At 30.9% G+C, this 16,409-nt stretch overlaps 3 protein-coding genes across 10 annotated transcripts in view; 2 read left to right on the forward strand and 1 right to left on the reverse strand.

Moving 5' to 3' along the window:
* LOC130443782 (tyrosine-protein kinase Fer) overlaps positions 1–3,405 on the forward strand; it is a 33,352-nt gene extending 29,947 nt beyond the window's left edge. For all 5 annotated transcript variants that reach the window (XM_056778609.1, XM_056778606.1, XM_056778608.1 and 2 more), the window contains 3 exons: positions 1,666–1,818; positions 2,116–2,361; positions 2,841–3,405. In XM_056778609.1, the coding sequence (XP_056634587.1) occupies positions 1,666–1,818; positions 2,116–2,361; positions 2,841–2,995 (554 nt within the window). In that variant the 3' untranslated portion in view covers positions 2,996–3,405. The remainder of the gene's footprint in view (positions 1–1,665; positions 1,819–2,115; positions 2,362–2,840) is intronic.
* Positions 3,406–3,463: 58 nt separating this feature from the next.
* Positions 3,464–10,613, reverse strand: LOC130443783 (formin-binding protein 4-like). 3 transcript variants are annotated; one of them, XM_056778613.1, is made up of 12 exons: positions 10,380–10,494; positions 9,661–9,840; positions 8,947–9,256; positions 8,820–8,889; positions 7,714–8,008; positions 7,398–7,652; positions 5,248–5,447; positions 5,057–5,190; positions 4,760–4,995; positions 4,557–4,702; positions 3,791–3,943; positions 3,464–3,696 (listed from the first exon to the last, which is right to left on the reverse strand). In XM_056778613.1, exons 3-12 carry the CDS (start codon positions 9,033–9,035, stop codon positions 3,604–3,606), a joined length of 1,671 nt encoding a protein of 556 aa, XP_056634591.1. In that variant the 5' UTR covers positions 9,036–9,256; positions 9,661–9,840; positions 10,380–10,494; the 3' UTR covers positions 3,464–3,603. The 3 variants fall into 3 exon arrangements, with proteins under 3 accessions (XP_056634591.1, XP_056634589.1, XP_056634590.1); XM_056778611.1 differs by lacking the exon at positions 9,661–9,840 and having other exon boundaries at positions 10,380–10,613; XM_056778612.1 differs by having other exon boundaries at positions 9,661–10,503.
* Positions 10,614–10,637: 24 nt separating this feature from the next.
* Positions 10,638–12,625, forward strand: LOC130443784 (proteasomal ubiquitin receptor ADRM1 homolog). 2 transcript variants are annotated; one of them, XM_056778614.1, is made up of 7 exons: positions 10,638–10,757; positions 10,994–11,115; positions 11,176–11,402; positions 11,457–11,662; positions 11,722–12,041; positions 12,095–12,246; positions 12,310–12,625. In XM_056778614.1, exons 2-7 carry the CDS (start codon positions 11,010–11,012, stop codon positions 12,547–12,549), a joined length of 1,251 nt encoding a protein of 416 aa, XP_056634592.1. In that variant the 5' UTR covers positions 10,638–10,757; positions 10,994–11,009; the 3' UTR covers positions 12,550–12,625. The 2 variants fall into 2 exon arrangements, with proteins under 2 accessions (XP_056634592.1, XP_056634593.1); XM_056778615.1 differs by having other exon boundaries at positions 11,722–11,909.
* Positions 12,626–16,409: the final 3,784 nt, after the last annotated feature.

Below are 16,409 nucleotides of genomic sequence, written 5' to 3' on the forward strand. Positions count from 1 at the left end.
TTTCATTATTTATCGATATTTTAACCGAAAAATTACCATCTGTTGTTCATATACTCATATTTCTACCAACTATTGTTTATATAGCTTTTTAACCGAGAATCCATTGTCTACTCCTCGTATATCGATATTTTAACCGATAAATTATCGTCTATTTTCCATATATTATTAATTCAACTAAGAAACTACTCAGTTTTATCGAAAAATAATTGTTTGTCCATCGAATAACATCATTCGGACCGAGAAATTTCTGTCTACACCTCGTATATGCATGTTTTAACCGATAATTAGTTGTCTACTTCACGTATATCGATATATTAACCGATAAATTATCGTTTATTCGTCTTTTGCACCGAACAATTATTGTCTGCTCATCGAATATTCATATTTAGACCGAGAAATTTCTGTCTACTCCTCGTATATTCAAATTTTAACCGACAAATATTTGCCTAACCCTCATATATCGCTATATTAACCGATAAATTATCGTTTATTCGTCTTTTGCACCGAACAATTATTGTTTGCTCATCGAGTATTGACATTTTGACCGAGAAATTTCTGTCTACTCCTCGTATATTCAAATTTTAACCGACAAATATTTGCCTAACCCTCATATATATAACGTTGTAACTATAACCGAATTATAAATAATCGATGATTCAAGTTTTTTGGTAATTTTTATATGACCCTGTATATTCTTAATTATTTTATGCAATTCTAGGTCAAAACTGCGACATATTTATAACTAGGCAACGTTGTAGCCATAATCGAATTACGAATAATCGATTGTTCAAATCTCTTAATTGTTTTATGTAATCTCAATACGACCCTGTATATTTTCTTTCCATATTACAGTGGAATTTATCCGTTTAAATGTCAAAATTGCGATAAAATAAAAATTTGGCAACGTTGTAACTATAACCGAATTATAAATAATCGATGATTCAAGTTTTTTGGTAATTTTTATATGACCCGGTATATTCTTAATTATTTTATGCAATTTTAGGTAAAAACTGCGACATATTTATAACTAGGCAACGTTGTAGCCATAATCGAATTACGAATAATCGATTGTTCAAGTCTCTTAATTGTTTTATGTAATTTCAATACGACCCTGTATATTTTCTTTCCTTATTATAGTGGAATTTATCCATTTAAAAGTAAAAATTGCGATAAAATAAAAATTGGGCAACGTTGTAACAACAATCGAATTATGAATAATCGACCGACCCTGTATATTCCTTTTTTAACTCCCTATAATATTTCTTGATACAACTTTCGTATTAATTTTGATATGACCCTGTATATTACTAAAAATTATCTAAATTCGATTTTAAAGTAAATTATTTCAATAAACGTTTTTTTAATTTTCCATTTAAATTTATTTTCATATTGAAATTTGACATGATTCAAATACGGCAACGTTGTAACTTATACACGATTTCAATCGAATTATAAAGTATCGATTGTTTAAACCGTATAGTTAAACGAATTGCTATTGGCAAAAAATCGAATGTCAAAACTATATACTCACTACTACAAAATGGTGACTTATTTGTATAATATGGCGTCGGATTGATGAGTATGCGTATTTCCGGATACATACAATCAATTGGACAACAACTAATGAATGAAAGTAATTGTAGTTTGACCCTCGTAAACTTTTAGGTGGATCTTTATTGACATTCTTGAGAAAAAAAGCGTCTACCCTTATAGAAAGTCAATTAATGAAAATGTGTCTGGATACGGCTTCCGGAATGAAATATTTAGAATCAAAAAATTGTATACACAGAGATCTGGCAGCTCGAAATTGTTTGGTAGGTGAGTATCTTTTCCATTTTTTATATTTTTAACGGAATTAAATAATCAACTTACAAGGTAACGCCATCTGTAGGGTTAACGCGATAATGTATTACAGTTTCCTACTATGACACCTATCGGACAATACAGAAACATTATATTTTAAATAAATAACAATTTTTCAATTAATTTCCATTTTAATGGAAAATAATAACTATTATAAAAACATACATTAATCACTGGGTATAAAATAAGGACGAAATGGTTGATGTTAAAATTTTCAGTATCCTTTTGTTTATTGATTCTTTTTTTTTTGAGGTTATAATAACGTCGTTAAGATATCCGATTTCGGAATGTCGAGAGAAGAAGAGGAATATATAGTTTCCGACGGTATGAAACAGATACCGATCAAATGGACGGCGCCGGAAGCTTTAAATTTCGGTAAATACACTTCCTTGTGTGACATTTGGAGTTACGGCGTTTTGTGTTGGGAGATATTTTCGAAAGGCGGTACACCCTATAGCGGCATGAGTAATTCCAAAGCTCGAGAAAAAATCGATAGCGGTAAGATATCGAATCTATCATATGTAAACCGTTTTATGATTCAGATCTGTCATTTGTCGAACGTTTTATGATTAAGATCTGACATTTGTAAACCGATTTATGATTCAGATCTGTCATTTGTCGAACGTTTTATGATTGAAATCTCTCATTTGTCGAACGTTTTATGATTCAGATCTCTCATTTGTCGAACGTTTTATGATTGAGATCTGTCATTTGTAAACCGTTTTATGATTCAGATCTGTCATTTGTCGAACGTTTTATGATTGAGATCTGACATGTGTAAACCGATTTATGATTCAGATCTGTCATTTGTCGAACGTTTTATGATTGAGATCTCTCATTTGTCGAACGTTTTATGATTGAGATCTGTCATTCGTCGAACGTTTTATGATTGAGATCTGTCATTTGTCAAACGTTTTATGATTCAGATCTGTCATTTGTCGAACATTTCATGATTGATAAATATCAAACGTTTCTAGGTTATAGGATGCCGGCTCCGGATAACACTCCGGACGAGATGTACCGTTTGATGTTGAGATGTTGGGAGTACAAACCGGAGAATAGACCGAATTTCGAACAAGTTTATAGCGTCGTAGATACGTTATGCGCCGCATACAGGGTGACGTTTTGTTAAAATAATACAATTTTTCATTATCAAAGTAACTGTGATGAAATTTCGCGTTAATAGACACACGCGTCTTAGAATGTCTACTTCGAGCGGAAGTGACGAGGAAATCGTGAGGAAATAATTGTTTCGATAAATAAGTAAAGTTGGCAACATTGCATACGGTTGTTGTTTGTCAAAATTTCTATTTAAAAACTGAATTATCGATAAACTGTGTCACGGTTTTTAATCATTTCCTGTAATTTTCATGTTTTTTTTTTAAATTGTAGATTGACAGTTTTTTACTTTGCGATTTTAATTTTTTTTTCCATAATTTGTATTCTATTATCTGTAATTACGATTTTAATTGGATATCTTTATGTATTAGTAAAATGCGCGCGTTCAATAATAAAAATTATACAAATAGAACAAAAAAAAAATTTGATTTACCAAAAAAATCCAAAATCGACCCCTTTCACACCACCTCCCCATCCCCAAAACCCTGTACTACCACAACTTAATCGTTAAAAGGGAACTTCTAAAAGTAATTACTGGTTGTGATATTTGAAAAAAAAAACTATTTAAATTTATTTTAAATAATAAAAATAATTTATATACATAAAAAAGGAATTGACGATTCAATTCTTATATTCTTGTTGGACGCTCCGCCACTTTTCCACCAATTGCGACACTCCTTTTTTCTTCATACCTAAATTCGATATCAGCTTCACCTAAAAATTTAAATTACATTACAATTCGTACGACACCTGTAAGCAGAACCAAATTTTCGTTCATATCTACACAAAAAACAAATTCCAAACTCACTTTTTTCTTTTTCTTTACACTTTCGGCTGGTATTTCGGACAAAACTGGTGCAACTGTAGCAGTTACCCTATTAGCTTCTTCAGGTTGAGGTAAAGGCGAACTAATAGCAGCTATATCCGAATAAAAAGAATCCAACGCCGAATTCAAACTGTCCTATAAAACAATTCAAATTAACAATTAAAACATACCCAGTAGACACGATTTTTTCAAACTTCTTGTTAATATCTATCCCATAACAACAAAAAAAAACATCAAATAAATATCACAAGTGTCTAAGTCTGGACAAATAGAAGGCACGAACACAAGACACTCCTTGTTAGAATCCCCCTGATGGGGGAGAGGGTATTAGTCAGTAAAATCCGACAACTATACCGGGTGTCCATGAGGATTTCTCCCAACCTAACCTAATCATACCCAATGGGTTCAAAGACGAAAACCGAAATGATGCTGAGAAAAGAAAACGAAGAAATAGAAAAAATTCCGGATGGTTGGAGAATCGTTATTAAGCTGAAGGGGTGAGAAGATGCTCCAAAAAGGTTCCACGAAGCTTTCCGCAGAATGGAAGGCGTATTATTGTTGTATTGAGACTAAACAGAACTCGATAATTTATGTAAGATTGTAAATAAGAGTTTCTACATATCCTCGACGTTCCATCGAAGTATAAGACTCTGCAGAACGATCTAGAGGGTAGAAGGCAGCTCCAGCTACCCCGTTGCATTATTGGGTTCCCCATATACGTATTTATGGATTGCGAATAAAGTCTCACTTTTTCTTGAGGTAATTGTACAGTTTGTTGTGGAGGTGCGGTAGCGACATCAGCCGGATCGACGCCTGGAGGTAGAGGTTGACCGTTCAATTCGACTTTTTGAGAAACTAATTGGACAGCATCGACGTCTAAAGGTACGTCGTAATCTGGAAAATACAAAATTTTTAATACAAATTGAAATAATAATAAAAAAAGTTATTTACTTGGTAAAGGAATTTCGGCTGCGTCGTCTATACTGATTATAGGTGGTGGCGGCGGACTGGGACTGCGTAAAACTGGCGGTAAAGGCGGTGACAATTCTTCCGGTTCGATATCTAATACTGGAGGCGGCGTAGTCGATATATCCATGGCTACGTCGTTGGTATTAGTATCCGGTTGGGGATATTCCCATTGACTGGTACCGTTTTGTTTATTTTGATAAAAGTACCTTCTATGTATCCTGAAAATATGAAATTTTTGGGATTATAAGACGTTTGGATTTTGATATAAATTGTATTTACTTGTCCCATTGTAGTACCCAACCGGTCGGAGCTGCCTCTTTTTCTAATTTTTTCATTTCGGAACACGTGTCTTCCAACCACTTTTTAATATAAGATCCTTTCAACGCCCCATCGTTTAAAGCAGTCATTAATGTCTGAAAATATAAAAAAAATTAATGATTTTTCATCAAAAATATGTTTTGTTAACTTACCTCGGCTTGTATCACCATGGATTGTACCGAAGATAAAGTTGGTCGACCTTCGTTTAAGAATAACAATTTGTCCTTAAGGATCGAATACATATTTTCGATTTCCTCAGTTTCTTTGTCGTCTTGAGATTTATTTACAGAATTTTCTTCAACGTTATTCACCGGAGGATTCAAGACGTCGGATTTTACAAATTCGACGCCCCCTTAAAATTAATTTAAAAAAAAATTGTTTTCCATTTCCAAATTACAACGAAGTACTTTTAGTTTGACTCGCCCTGTATTAGATTTATGATCAATCAACTTTTTATGATCAAATTTTCCAAACACCTTGTATAATACTTTATATTTTGTGTTAGGGAGCACGTGAATGTGACATTTCAACTAAAATACAGGGTGTTACAAGAATATTTACAAATAATATATCTGGGAACAATAGAAATGTTTAAATAGCATCTGGGGCACTAGAATTTGAAAAAAAGTGCCTGGAACTGAATTAAAAAAAAATATTTAGGATCCTACTATTAAAAAAACGATCAGAAAAAAATTTAAAAAGTACCTAGGACATCAGGAAGAAAACAAAGTTTGTGGAACAGAATTTTGAAAAAGTCTTGGAATGAAAATTTATCGGGGAAGTATTTGAACAGCCTAGGATCTTATAAAAGTGTGAATCGAAAGTAAAAAATTGAAAAAAAAACGGTAACTTTCTGAACCACGTTTTATTATTAAGAAATTATGCTGAAAATAAGATTTTTCAATAGAAAATGTCCTAAAAATATAAAAAAGTGTCTAAAAACCCAATATTTACAAAAAAAATGTGTAAATGACGATTTTTTTGGAAAAAAAAACTTCTAGATCCAAATAACTTTATTAGATCCAATAGGACATGTGTCTTGGAGATAACAAAAATTTCAAAAAGTGGCAGGAAAACCGAAAATTAATTTCAACTTTTAACGAAACCCACAACAAATTGTTTTCGACTCACCCTGTATTAGTTTTATGAAATATTATCCGAATAAATCATATTTATGAATCACGATAATCAATTTAACATTGTTGTACACTTTTTTTTCAATTATACAAGGCGTTACAATTTTTTTATCCACTATTGAAAAAATTTTTGAAATACCTCGTATAACTTATCGTAATTTTGTGATAACGAGGAAGTGAAAAAGTGAAAATTGAACTAATATAGAGGAATATTCACAAGGCAAATGTCTTTGGGGTCTTAAATATAAAAAATGTGTCGAATAATGAAGTTTTTTGAAAACTCTTCGGGGGCAACTTTAAAAAAGGCAAAGTTTTTCGAAAAAAAAGTGTCTCGGAATTAATAGAGATTCCAGAGAAGCGTTAAAGGCACCAAAAGTAAAAATATATATATATATATATATATATATATATATATATAAAGCAGAATTAAAAAGGGCCTGAGACACTAGAATTAAGAAAAAGAGTCTTAAAATAGAATTTAAAAAATTTCCAAGACACCAAAGTTTAATAAAAAGGATCCAAAACAGAATAAACAAACTTTTTATGACAATAGACTTTTAAAAACGTCCATAATAAAATTAAAAAAAGAGTCTACGAGACGAAAATGTTGCGGGAAAGTATTTGGAGGGTTTGGATCTTAAAAAAAATGAAAAACATTTTAAAAAAAGTCAAAAAGAAGAGAATTTTTGTATAATACTGTAGAAACCAAATTGTTCAATAGAAAATGTTATAGAAAAATCAAAAAGTATCTCAAAACTCCAATATTTACAAAAAAAATTTATAAATAAAGATTTTTTTGAATAAAAAAACTTCTAGGTCCAAATAACATTATTAGAAAGATCCAATAGTACATATATTTTAAAAAAATAGGTCTTGGCGACAAAAAAGATTTCAAAAAGTGGCAGGAAAACCGAAAACTAATTTCAACTTGTAACGAAACCCAAAACAAATTGTTTTTTTTAATTCACCCTGTATTAACTTCAACAAATATTATCGAAAATTTTCAAAAACTATAACTACAATGTTCTAAGCCTTTTTCAATTATGAAAACCAATGAATTTAATGTATAATCGAATAATACTTTTCAAATACCCCGTATAAAATATTATTGAATGAGTCATTCACCCTGTATATGCAATCAATATTAGTAAAATCATCAAATTTACCTTTCCTAAATCCCAGATACATGCCGTTACTATTTTTTTCCGTAGATTTATTTTCCTTATCGTAACCCAATCCTTTCCTGGATTCACCGTCCTGATTATCCTTTTTTACAGGACCAACGAACGGGACGGCTATTTTCTTTTTCCTTTTGAATAATTTCGCATCGAAAATTTCGGTTTTATCAACGTCAGATGTACGATCGGTATTTAAATCAGGATGTGATTGGACGAAATCCTTAACGTTTATCGGTTTGGTAACTGAAATAATTAAAAACAAATTATAAGATTAAAAAAAAAAGTTGATTGTTTAAATATTTACTTGGGAATAGAGTGCTGTGGGAAACTTGTACCGGTTCAGGATTATTCGGGAATATCTTTTTGATTTCGTCGTTTTCTTCTTCGCTGTCGCTACAATAACTGGCGACTAATGAAGGACCGTTTTTCGGTACTTCCAGGAGTTCTCTTTTCGACGTTTCGACTACTTCTTTTACTTCGACGGGAATATCTCCTCCTAGTTCTTTCAATTCTTGAGCTCTCTTTTGAATTTTAGCTAAAATATCAAAATCGTCGTCTTCTTCGGAATTGTATTTGTCTGAATCGACAGACTTTTTATCCTAAAATGAAAATTAACTATTTTTCAAAAAAACGTTTCTGAAAAAATAAATTCAAAGAGAAAGAATTCAAAAAACATCCAACAATCGATAATTTTTCAAAAAAAGTGTCCAGGAACCCTAGAAATTATTAGAAAGTGTGTAATATATAAGTATATTTAAAAAAGTGCCTCAAAAAAGAAAGATATCGAAAAAGTATCTGGAAAACCAGAATTTTTCAAAAAAAGTGTCCAGGATACCAGGACGATATTAGAAAGTGTGTACTAAGCACAAGTACAGATCTGTAAAAAGGCGATGCAATTTAAAAAACGTGTCTATGTAATAAGAATTTCAAAAAATATAGCAGAAGTTTTGAAAAAATATCTAGAAATACAAGATTTTTTTTAATATCGATTCAAAAATACATTAAAAACTCATTAAATCATACAAAAAGTGTCTAGGATCAGAAATATCTAGCAGACGATGAACTTTTGAAAAAAAATTTTACTGCATCAAATATTTTTCAAAAAAAGTTCCTACAAAGCCAAAATTTGAAAAAAATTGTACAATAACCTAAAAAATGAACAGAAATTTTTGAATTTGTACTCAAATAATGGATGCAAATGTCAAAAAATCCTCAGCAACTGTGAAATCTCCACAATGATAAATACATCGGAGATCTCTAACAGCAGTTCATCATCAGATTAAAATGAGCATTTCAGATTGAAAACTTACAATCATTTAATGCCTAAAAAAGGCAAAATCATAAGTTCCTGTCATCATTAACACCACATTAAATGCAAAATTGATAAACCGGTTATAATAAAAAACTTACTTTTTTAGCTTTTTTTGTATCATCTTCCGATTCAGAATCTGTACCATACGATGATATCAACACAATTTTCCTTAAAAATAAACTTTTTTACTTAATACTAATGCCATTAATTCAAAATCTGACTTACTCATCATCCGAATCGTCTCCCTTTGGATATTTCCTCTTCGTTTGCTTTTTGTCTAATTTTGACACGGGTTTTTTCGGCATCTGTTTCATGGTTTCTCCAACTGAATATATTTTTATCAAATCTTTTGGAACACTGTTGGAACTAGGGGGTCTAATTTCTTTATTCAATATATGGTTCTTATCAGGTGTGATTTTAGATGGAGGTTTATAGTTTTTTTCAAAACTTTTTGGCTGATTCCAAGTGACTTCATCAGTATTTTTGTTCCAGTAATACGGATAACCGGTTAGTTCGTCGAAACATTGCTTCCATACTAAAAAACAAACAAAGGAACGTGATAAATTATTAGTTCCTAAAGAGAAAATATAAAAAGAGTTATAAAAACATTGATATTATACGACCAATCATTTTGGTCATAATAACACGTTGCAAATAATATATTTTACATATAGAAATTTTGAACAAAAAAATCTATTTTATATCGATAAATTACATAATTGAGCTAAAATATAAAAATAATAAAAACAAATTTTAAATAATTTAATATATATATAAAAATCATATCATACTTACCCTTTTGGCCAAAATGATGATCATATGATATAAAAAAAATGACTTTATTTGCCAAAAAAATAACAACTAATAGTCATTTTAATTAATTATATTTTCAATGTTTTATTACTGTTAATAATATTGGGTTAAACCCTATGAAATTACCATTAACAAATTTAATCCACCATTGAGGCCATTGAGATGTTCTTCAACATATTTTCTTCGTTTTAACACCATCAACGTCGGTACATACAAATCTGCTACATTTTGATTTTGGCTCGATTTATTGGTTTCTCAAACCTGTTCTTCAGCTACATTTTCCAAAATATCTTAACTTGGTTCCTGCTATAGGGAGTACTCTACATTTACGCAATTGAGAACAAAAAAAGCGACAGAAAAATTGTTTTTATTTACATGACGATAGGAAAAGTAATTAAAGAAATTTACATACGGATTTTTTCAAAAATCCTAATTATATTGATAGAAATACTCCAAAATTTGAAATCAAAATTAAAGAAGTTACGAAAATTTCCAATTTCTAACCACGCTAGAAGTTAATGTTATTTTAAACAGACACCGTATCATTTATTCCAAGTTATTATACCATACTAATAAATATTTACTCAAGTTCTTTACCACTCATATATACAGTCATTTCTTATAAGTACGTAATCACATATTTTTCGAAAAACTCAGTTCTATTAAAAAAAATTAGTAAATCCTAACTAGACCTTCAAAAAATCATTATTTAATTGTAGATTAATGACATTCGCCAAAAAATTAAATAATTTTGATCCAGTTTTTATGTAAATAATATAAGTTTATATTCATATCCATTTAAAGGAAAAATAATTGATTATACAAAAATTTGTTGTGGTTAATACCTTCGTCCTGATCTGCATTTGATGGCGGAGGAGCTATTTCATTGATTTCGTTTAAAAAATCGTTAACTTTACATTCCATGTTTCGTTAAGATTTTTTTAACACATAATTTTCGGCGTAATAATAGCTTGATTGTACAAAAAAACCAGAAAAACACTTAAAAATGCGAACACATTCACTTATTTTAGTGAAATTATTATTGACAACGGTTGGCTACATTTGCTAACGTCAAAGTCACATGTCATTTCACAGAGCAATGTGTCAAAAAATTTTTCGTGTTTCATGTCAAAAGTAATCAATTAGCTGTCTTTAATTGAGGTTTATATACATCCTTTGGTGTAGGCTAAGAGATTAGTGCTAAACGTAATTTCTTTAACTGAGTAAGTAAATATCGAATTTAATATTAATTCATTACTTGATTATAACTGTATAGAACAAAATTAACAATATAATTATTTTAATACAAAATCTGATTTTAATCTACATGATAAGCATTTTTTTTGGTAGTGACTATTAAACTTACGGACGTCATATTAACTTTGTACGTATTTATTATATCAAACTAAATTAGTTGTAATCGAATTCGAGAAAAAAAATATTTTGTGTTTTACTGTAGAAATAAACTAGAAATCATGCCAGCTGGAGGTGCCTTATTTGGAAGCGCGGCTGCTGGTCCCGGTTCCACGGGTGGAAATAAACATTTAATCGAAGTTAGGGCCGGTAAAATGAATTTAAAAGGTTCGTTAACTCGATAATTTAGTTTAAAAAATAATCCCTAACGGAAATTTTTTTCAATAGGTCGCATGGTATACCCAGATAAACGTAAAGGCTTATTATACGTGTACCAGAGCGACGATTCCCTTATGCACTTTTGTTGGCAAGATAGGACATCCGGTATAGTCGAGGATGATCTAATTATTTTCCCAGACGACTGCGAATACGTTAAAGTTCCTCAATGTACTACAGGTCGGGCTTATTTGTTGAAATTCAAGTCGTCCAATAAGAAATTTTTCTTTTGGATACAGGTATTTAGTATTAATAATCGTTTATACAATTTTTTGATACGATGATCAATTCAGGAACCCAAAACTGATAAAGATGAAGATAATTGTAAGAGGATTAACGAATTGCTTAATAATCCGTCTAGCGCTGTTCGAAATACATCAAATCCTGATCAGGATATACAGTCTTTGCTGAATAACATGTCTCAATCTCAATTGATGCAGTTATTTGGTAGCGGAGTAGGTCAGATGGGAGGTTTATCAAGTCTTCTTGGAAATATAAGGTATTTAAATCAAATTAAACATAGATTAATTATGATTTATTGTTTTTTTTTTTAATAAGGGGACCTAATAGTGGTAGCGCGCGTACTTGTACAACTCCAGCTATAACGCACAGAACCACTGTACCGACAACTCCGACGACAACGACAGGTACAAATTCACAAAGTAACACGACTACCGCACCAGGTACAACAACGCCTCAAAATCCTACGTCTACAGCAACTCCGGATGCTCCGAAAGGAAAAACAGGTAACGAGAAAGCGCGGGACGGTGATTCTGCATCTTTTTCAACTTTGGAATTGGCAGATTTACAGAATTTTCTGTCGATTATCACTCCGCCTACTGGTGGTAACGGTGCATCCGCCGCAACACAACCAGCAGGTATTATTTAGGTGTCGTTCACACGTATGATTGATTAATTTTTATGTTTTCAGTTGATCTGTCTACTGCTTTGACTAGCGAAACTCTAGTGGGAGTATTAAATAATCCGGAAACCGTTCAACAACTTCAAAGCCATTTGCCTGCAGTAGACGAAAACGCCCAAGAAGCTTTAAGATCCACACTAGCTTCTCCGCAATTCCAACAGGTCAGTTATCTATTTAATTAAAAAAGAAAACGATTTTTCTATTTATTTTTTTTTTCGTTTTAGGCAGTTTCTCAATTTTCTAGCGCTTTGGAATCGGGTCAACTGGGACCGATAGTGTCTGGTTTGGCGGTTAATCCGGAAGCGGTGGTCGCAGCCGCTCAGGGCAGTATGGCGGAGTTTGTGAAAGCTTTGGAGAAGGGTGGATCGTCGGGAGAGGCGGCGACTTCCGACGATAAAGATAAAGAAAAATCTGAGGGAGATAAGAAGAAGAAGGATGACGAGGATCAAATGCAATTGGATTGAATTCCAAAGCTAAAATTTGAAATATGATATTTAGTGTGCTTGAATTTGCGCTCAATAAATATTGGCTTGCTTTAGATATTTTTGTTTTAACAAAAATTCCCCCTTCATATCGATTTACGAATAAAACTAATTTTTCTATGGAAAACTAGTGTTTGAATCAATAAAAATTCAATTGCAGGGTTTCCAAAAGTTGAAGAAAACCAGTGTTCGATAGTTTTCCAAAAATTATTAGTTTTGTACCATTTCGGATGTAAAACTAGTGTTGGAATACCTCAATCTCTATATTTCTCAACCTTTACACTACTATATAAAGAAAACTAGTGGATGAATGGCTAAATTTTTTCAATTTCTAGATTTACAACAAAAATTATCAATTTCATAACATTATGGCTATAAAACCAGTGTTTGAATACTCCTACTTCTGCAATGCGTAACCAAAAAGTGTATTTTTCATGTTTTTTTGTTTAAAACTAGTGTTTTGTTTATATAACTAGACTTTTCCCACCTCTAGATTTTCCAAAAATTGTTAATTCCACAAGAGATTCTAAAGAAAATCAGAATTTGATTATTTTCATCTCTATTTCCGAAAAAATTCAATTTCTTACCATTTTGTAAATAAAACCAGTGTTTTATATCTTTACCTATACATTTCCCGAACACTCTACGATTTTGTAAATCAAACTAGTGCTTGAATATCCAAAAAATAATTTTTTTTTGTTTAAAACTAGTGTTTTGTTTATGTAACTAGACTTTTCCCACCTCTAGATTTTCCAAAAAGTGTTTGAATACCATTTTTTATTATATGTGAAAAACTGTACCTGAAAATTTTTCAAAAATCTGTTAATTTCAAATGAAATTTTAGGGATAAAGGATAAATTATACTAAGGGCTGTCGGGATTATAATTTTTGAATAAAAAATGAAACAACAGTTTACTGTAACATTCTAAAGAACACCATGGTAATTTATTTATATTACAGTGATTCACAACACGTGGATTTATTATCGAGAAATAAAATTAAATTGTCAAATACTACAAATAGAAAACTTAAGTACATAAAACGTACCACGAAATACCTTGGCACCCCACATTAACACCTAGGAAATTTTCAAGTCATTCTACAAAGTCGAATCAATGTGGGAAGAGTCCCGACGAATCTATATTGAAGAAAAATATGATTTCTTCTGTCAATTCCACAAAAAATTTGATTTTTATTAAATTTTCAAAATATTAGTGACGTGTATTTGGATAGTACATACTAGAATTCAGAAATTCGGAAACAATACTTTAAAACATGATTATTTTTAACGTATTGAGTGCAATTTGTGAAAAATATTTTTTTTGTTTATAAATTAAATTCTCCAGCATTTAAATGCAGAAAAAAATTTAGATACTGGCCTAAATAAGTGGGTAATTCGAAATATGGTTCGATTATTTCAACTTACTGAGTGCAATTTGTGAAAAATTACCTATTTTCAATCAATTAAGGATTTTCCAGTTTTTTATGGCAATTAAAAATTGAAAAGTAGATATGGACAAAGGAAAAATTCCAGATATTGGCCTAAAACGCAACAGAACCTTCGAAATACTTCAATAATGTGTTATATAGGATTATTTTTAAATTATCGAGTGCAATTTGTAAAGAAATATCATTATTGTTTTTCGAAATTAAAGAAAAAAACCGAAATTGGAAAATTATGACCAAAATAATTCAGATACGGGCCTTAAATGGTAGAGATTTGGAAAAAAATTACTATAAATTTGCCATATAAGATTATTTTCGAATAATTGATTGCAGATTGTGCGGACTAACGTTTTTTTTTTAAATAAAACTTCACATTTCTCAGTTTTTGTAGTGGTTATAATGGAAAAAACACTACAGCTGATGGAAATAGACTTTCCATATCACTCAAGCGGAAATTGACTCCCAAACAAAGAAAAAAACCAAAAATGTTACTGAATATTAATTTTGAATTATCGAGTGCAATTTGTCTCCTACCTAGAGAAAAACTGACCAAAAACAGTAATCAAAGATTAATTTCGAAATATTGAGTGCAATTTGTCGAAAATGTCGCTTTTCTCAAGTAAATTTTACATTTTCCAGTTTTTGTAGTAGTTATAATGTAAAAAACACTACAGCTGATGGAAATAGACTTTCCGTATCACACTCAAGCGGAAATTGACTCCCAAACAAAGAAAAAAACTTCCAAAAATGTTACTGAATATTAATTTTGAATTATCGAGTGCAATTGGTCTCCTACCTAGAGAAAAACTGACCAAAAACAGTAATCAAAGATTAATTTCGAAATATTGAGTGCAATTTGTCGAAAATGTCGCTTTTCTCAAGTAAATTTTACATTTTCCAGTTTTTGTAGTAGTTATAATGTAAAAAACACTACAGCTGATGGAAATAGACTTTCCGTATCACACTCAAGCGGAAATTGACTCCCAAACAAAGAAAAAAACTACCAAAAATGTTACTGAATATTAATTTTGAATTATCGAGTGCAATTGGTCTCCTACCTAGAGAAAAACTGACCAAAAACAGTAATCAAAGATTAATTTCGAAATATTGAGTGCAATTTGTCGAAAATGTCGCTTTTCTCAAGTAAATTTTACAATTTCCAGTTTTTGTAGTAGTTATAATGTAAAAAACACTACAGCTGATGGAAATAGACTTTCCGTATCACACTCAAGCGGAAATTGACTCCCAAACAAAGAAAAAAACTACCAAAAATGTTACTGAATATTAATTTTGAATTATCGAGTGCAATTTGTCTCCTACCTAGAGAAAAACTGACCAAAAACAGTAATCAAAGATTAATTTCGAAATATTGAGTGCATTTGTCGAAAATGTCGCTTTTCTCAAGTAAATTTTACATTTTCCAGTTTTTGTAGTAGTTATAATGTAAAAAACACTACAGCTGATGGAAATAGACTTTCCGTATCACACTCAAGCGGAAATTGACTACCAAACAAAGAAAAAAACTACCAAAAATGTTACTGAATATTAATTTTGAATTATCGAGTGCAATTTGTCTCCTACCTAGAGAAAAACTGACCATAAACAGTAATCAAAGATTAATTTCGAAATATTGAGTGCATTTGTCGAAAATGTCGCTTTTCTCAAGTAAATTTTACATTTTCCAGGTTTTGTAGTAGTTATAATGGAAAAAACACTACAGCTGATGGAAATAGACTTTCCATATCACACTCAAGCGGAAATTGACTCCCAAACAAAGAAAAAAACTACCAAAAATGTTACTGAATATTAATTTTGAATTATCGAGTGCAATTTGTCTCCTACCTAGAGAAAAACTGACCAAAAACAGTAATCAAAGATTAATTTCGAAATATTGAGTGCAATTTGTCGAAAATGTCGCTTTTCTCAAATAAATTTTACATTTTCCACTTTTTGTAGTAGTTATAATGGAAAAAACACTACAGCTGATGGAAATAGACTTTCCGTATCACACTCAAGCGGAAATTGACTCCCAAACAAAGAAAAAAACTTCCAAAAATGTTACTGAATATTAATTTTGAATTATCGAGTGCAATTGGTCTCCTACCTAGAGAAAAACTGACCAAAAACAGTAATCAAAGATTAATTTCGAAATATTGAGTGCAATTTGTCGAAAATGTCGCTTTTCTCAAGTAAATTTTACATTTTCCAGTTTTTGTAGTAGTTATAATGTAAAAAACACTACAGCTGATGGAAATAGACTTTCCGTATCACACTCAAGCGGAAATTGACTCCCAAACAAAGAAAAAAACTACCAAAAATGTTACTGAATATTAATTTTGAATTATCGAGTGCAATTGGTCTCCTACCTAGAGAAAAACTGACCAAAAACAGTAATC

This window comes from Diorhabda sublineata, chromosome 5, assembly GCF_026230105.1.
Source record: "Diorhabda sublineata isolate icDioSubl1.1 chromosome 5, icDioSubl1.1, whole genome shotgun sequence".
Classification (NCBI taxonomy): domain Eukaryota; kingdom Metazoa; phylum Arthropoda; class Insecta; order Coleoptera; family Chrysomelidae; genus Diorhabda; species Diorhabda sublineata.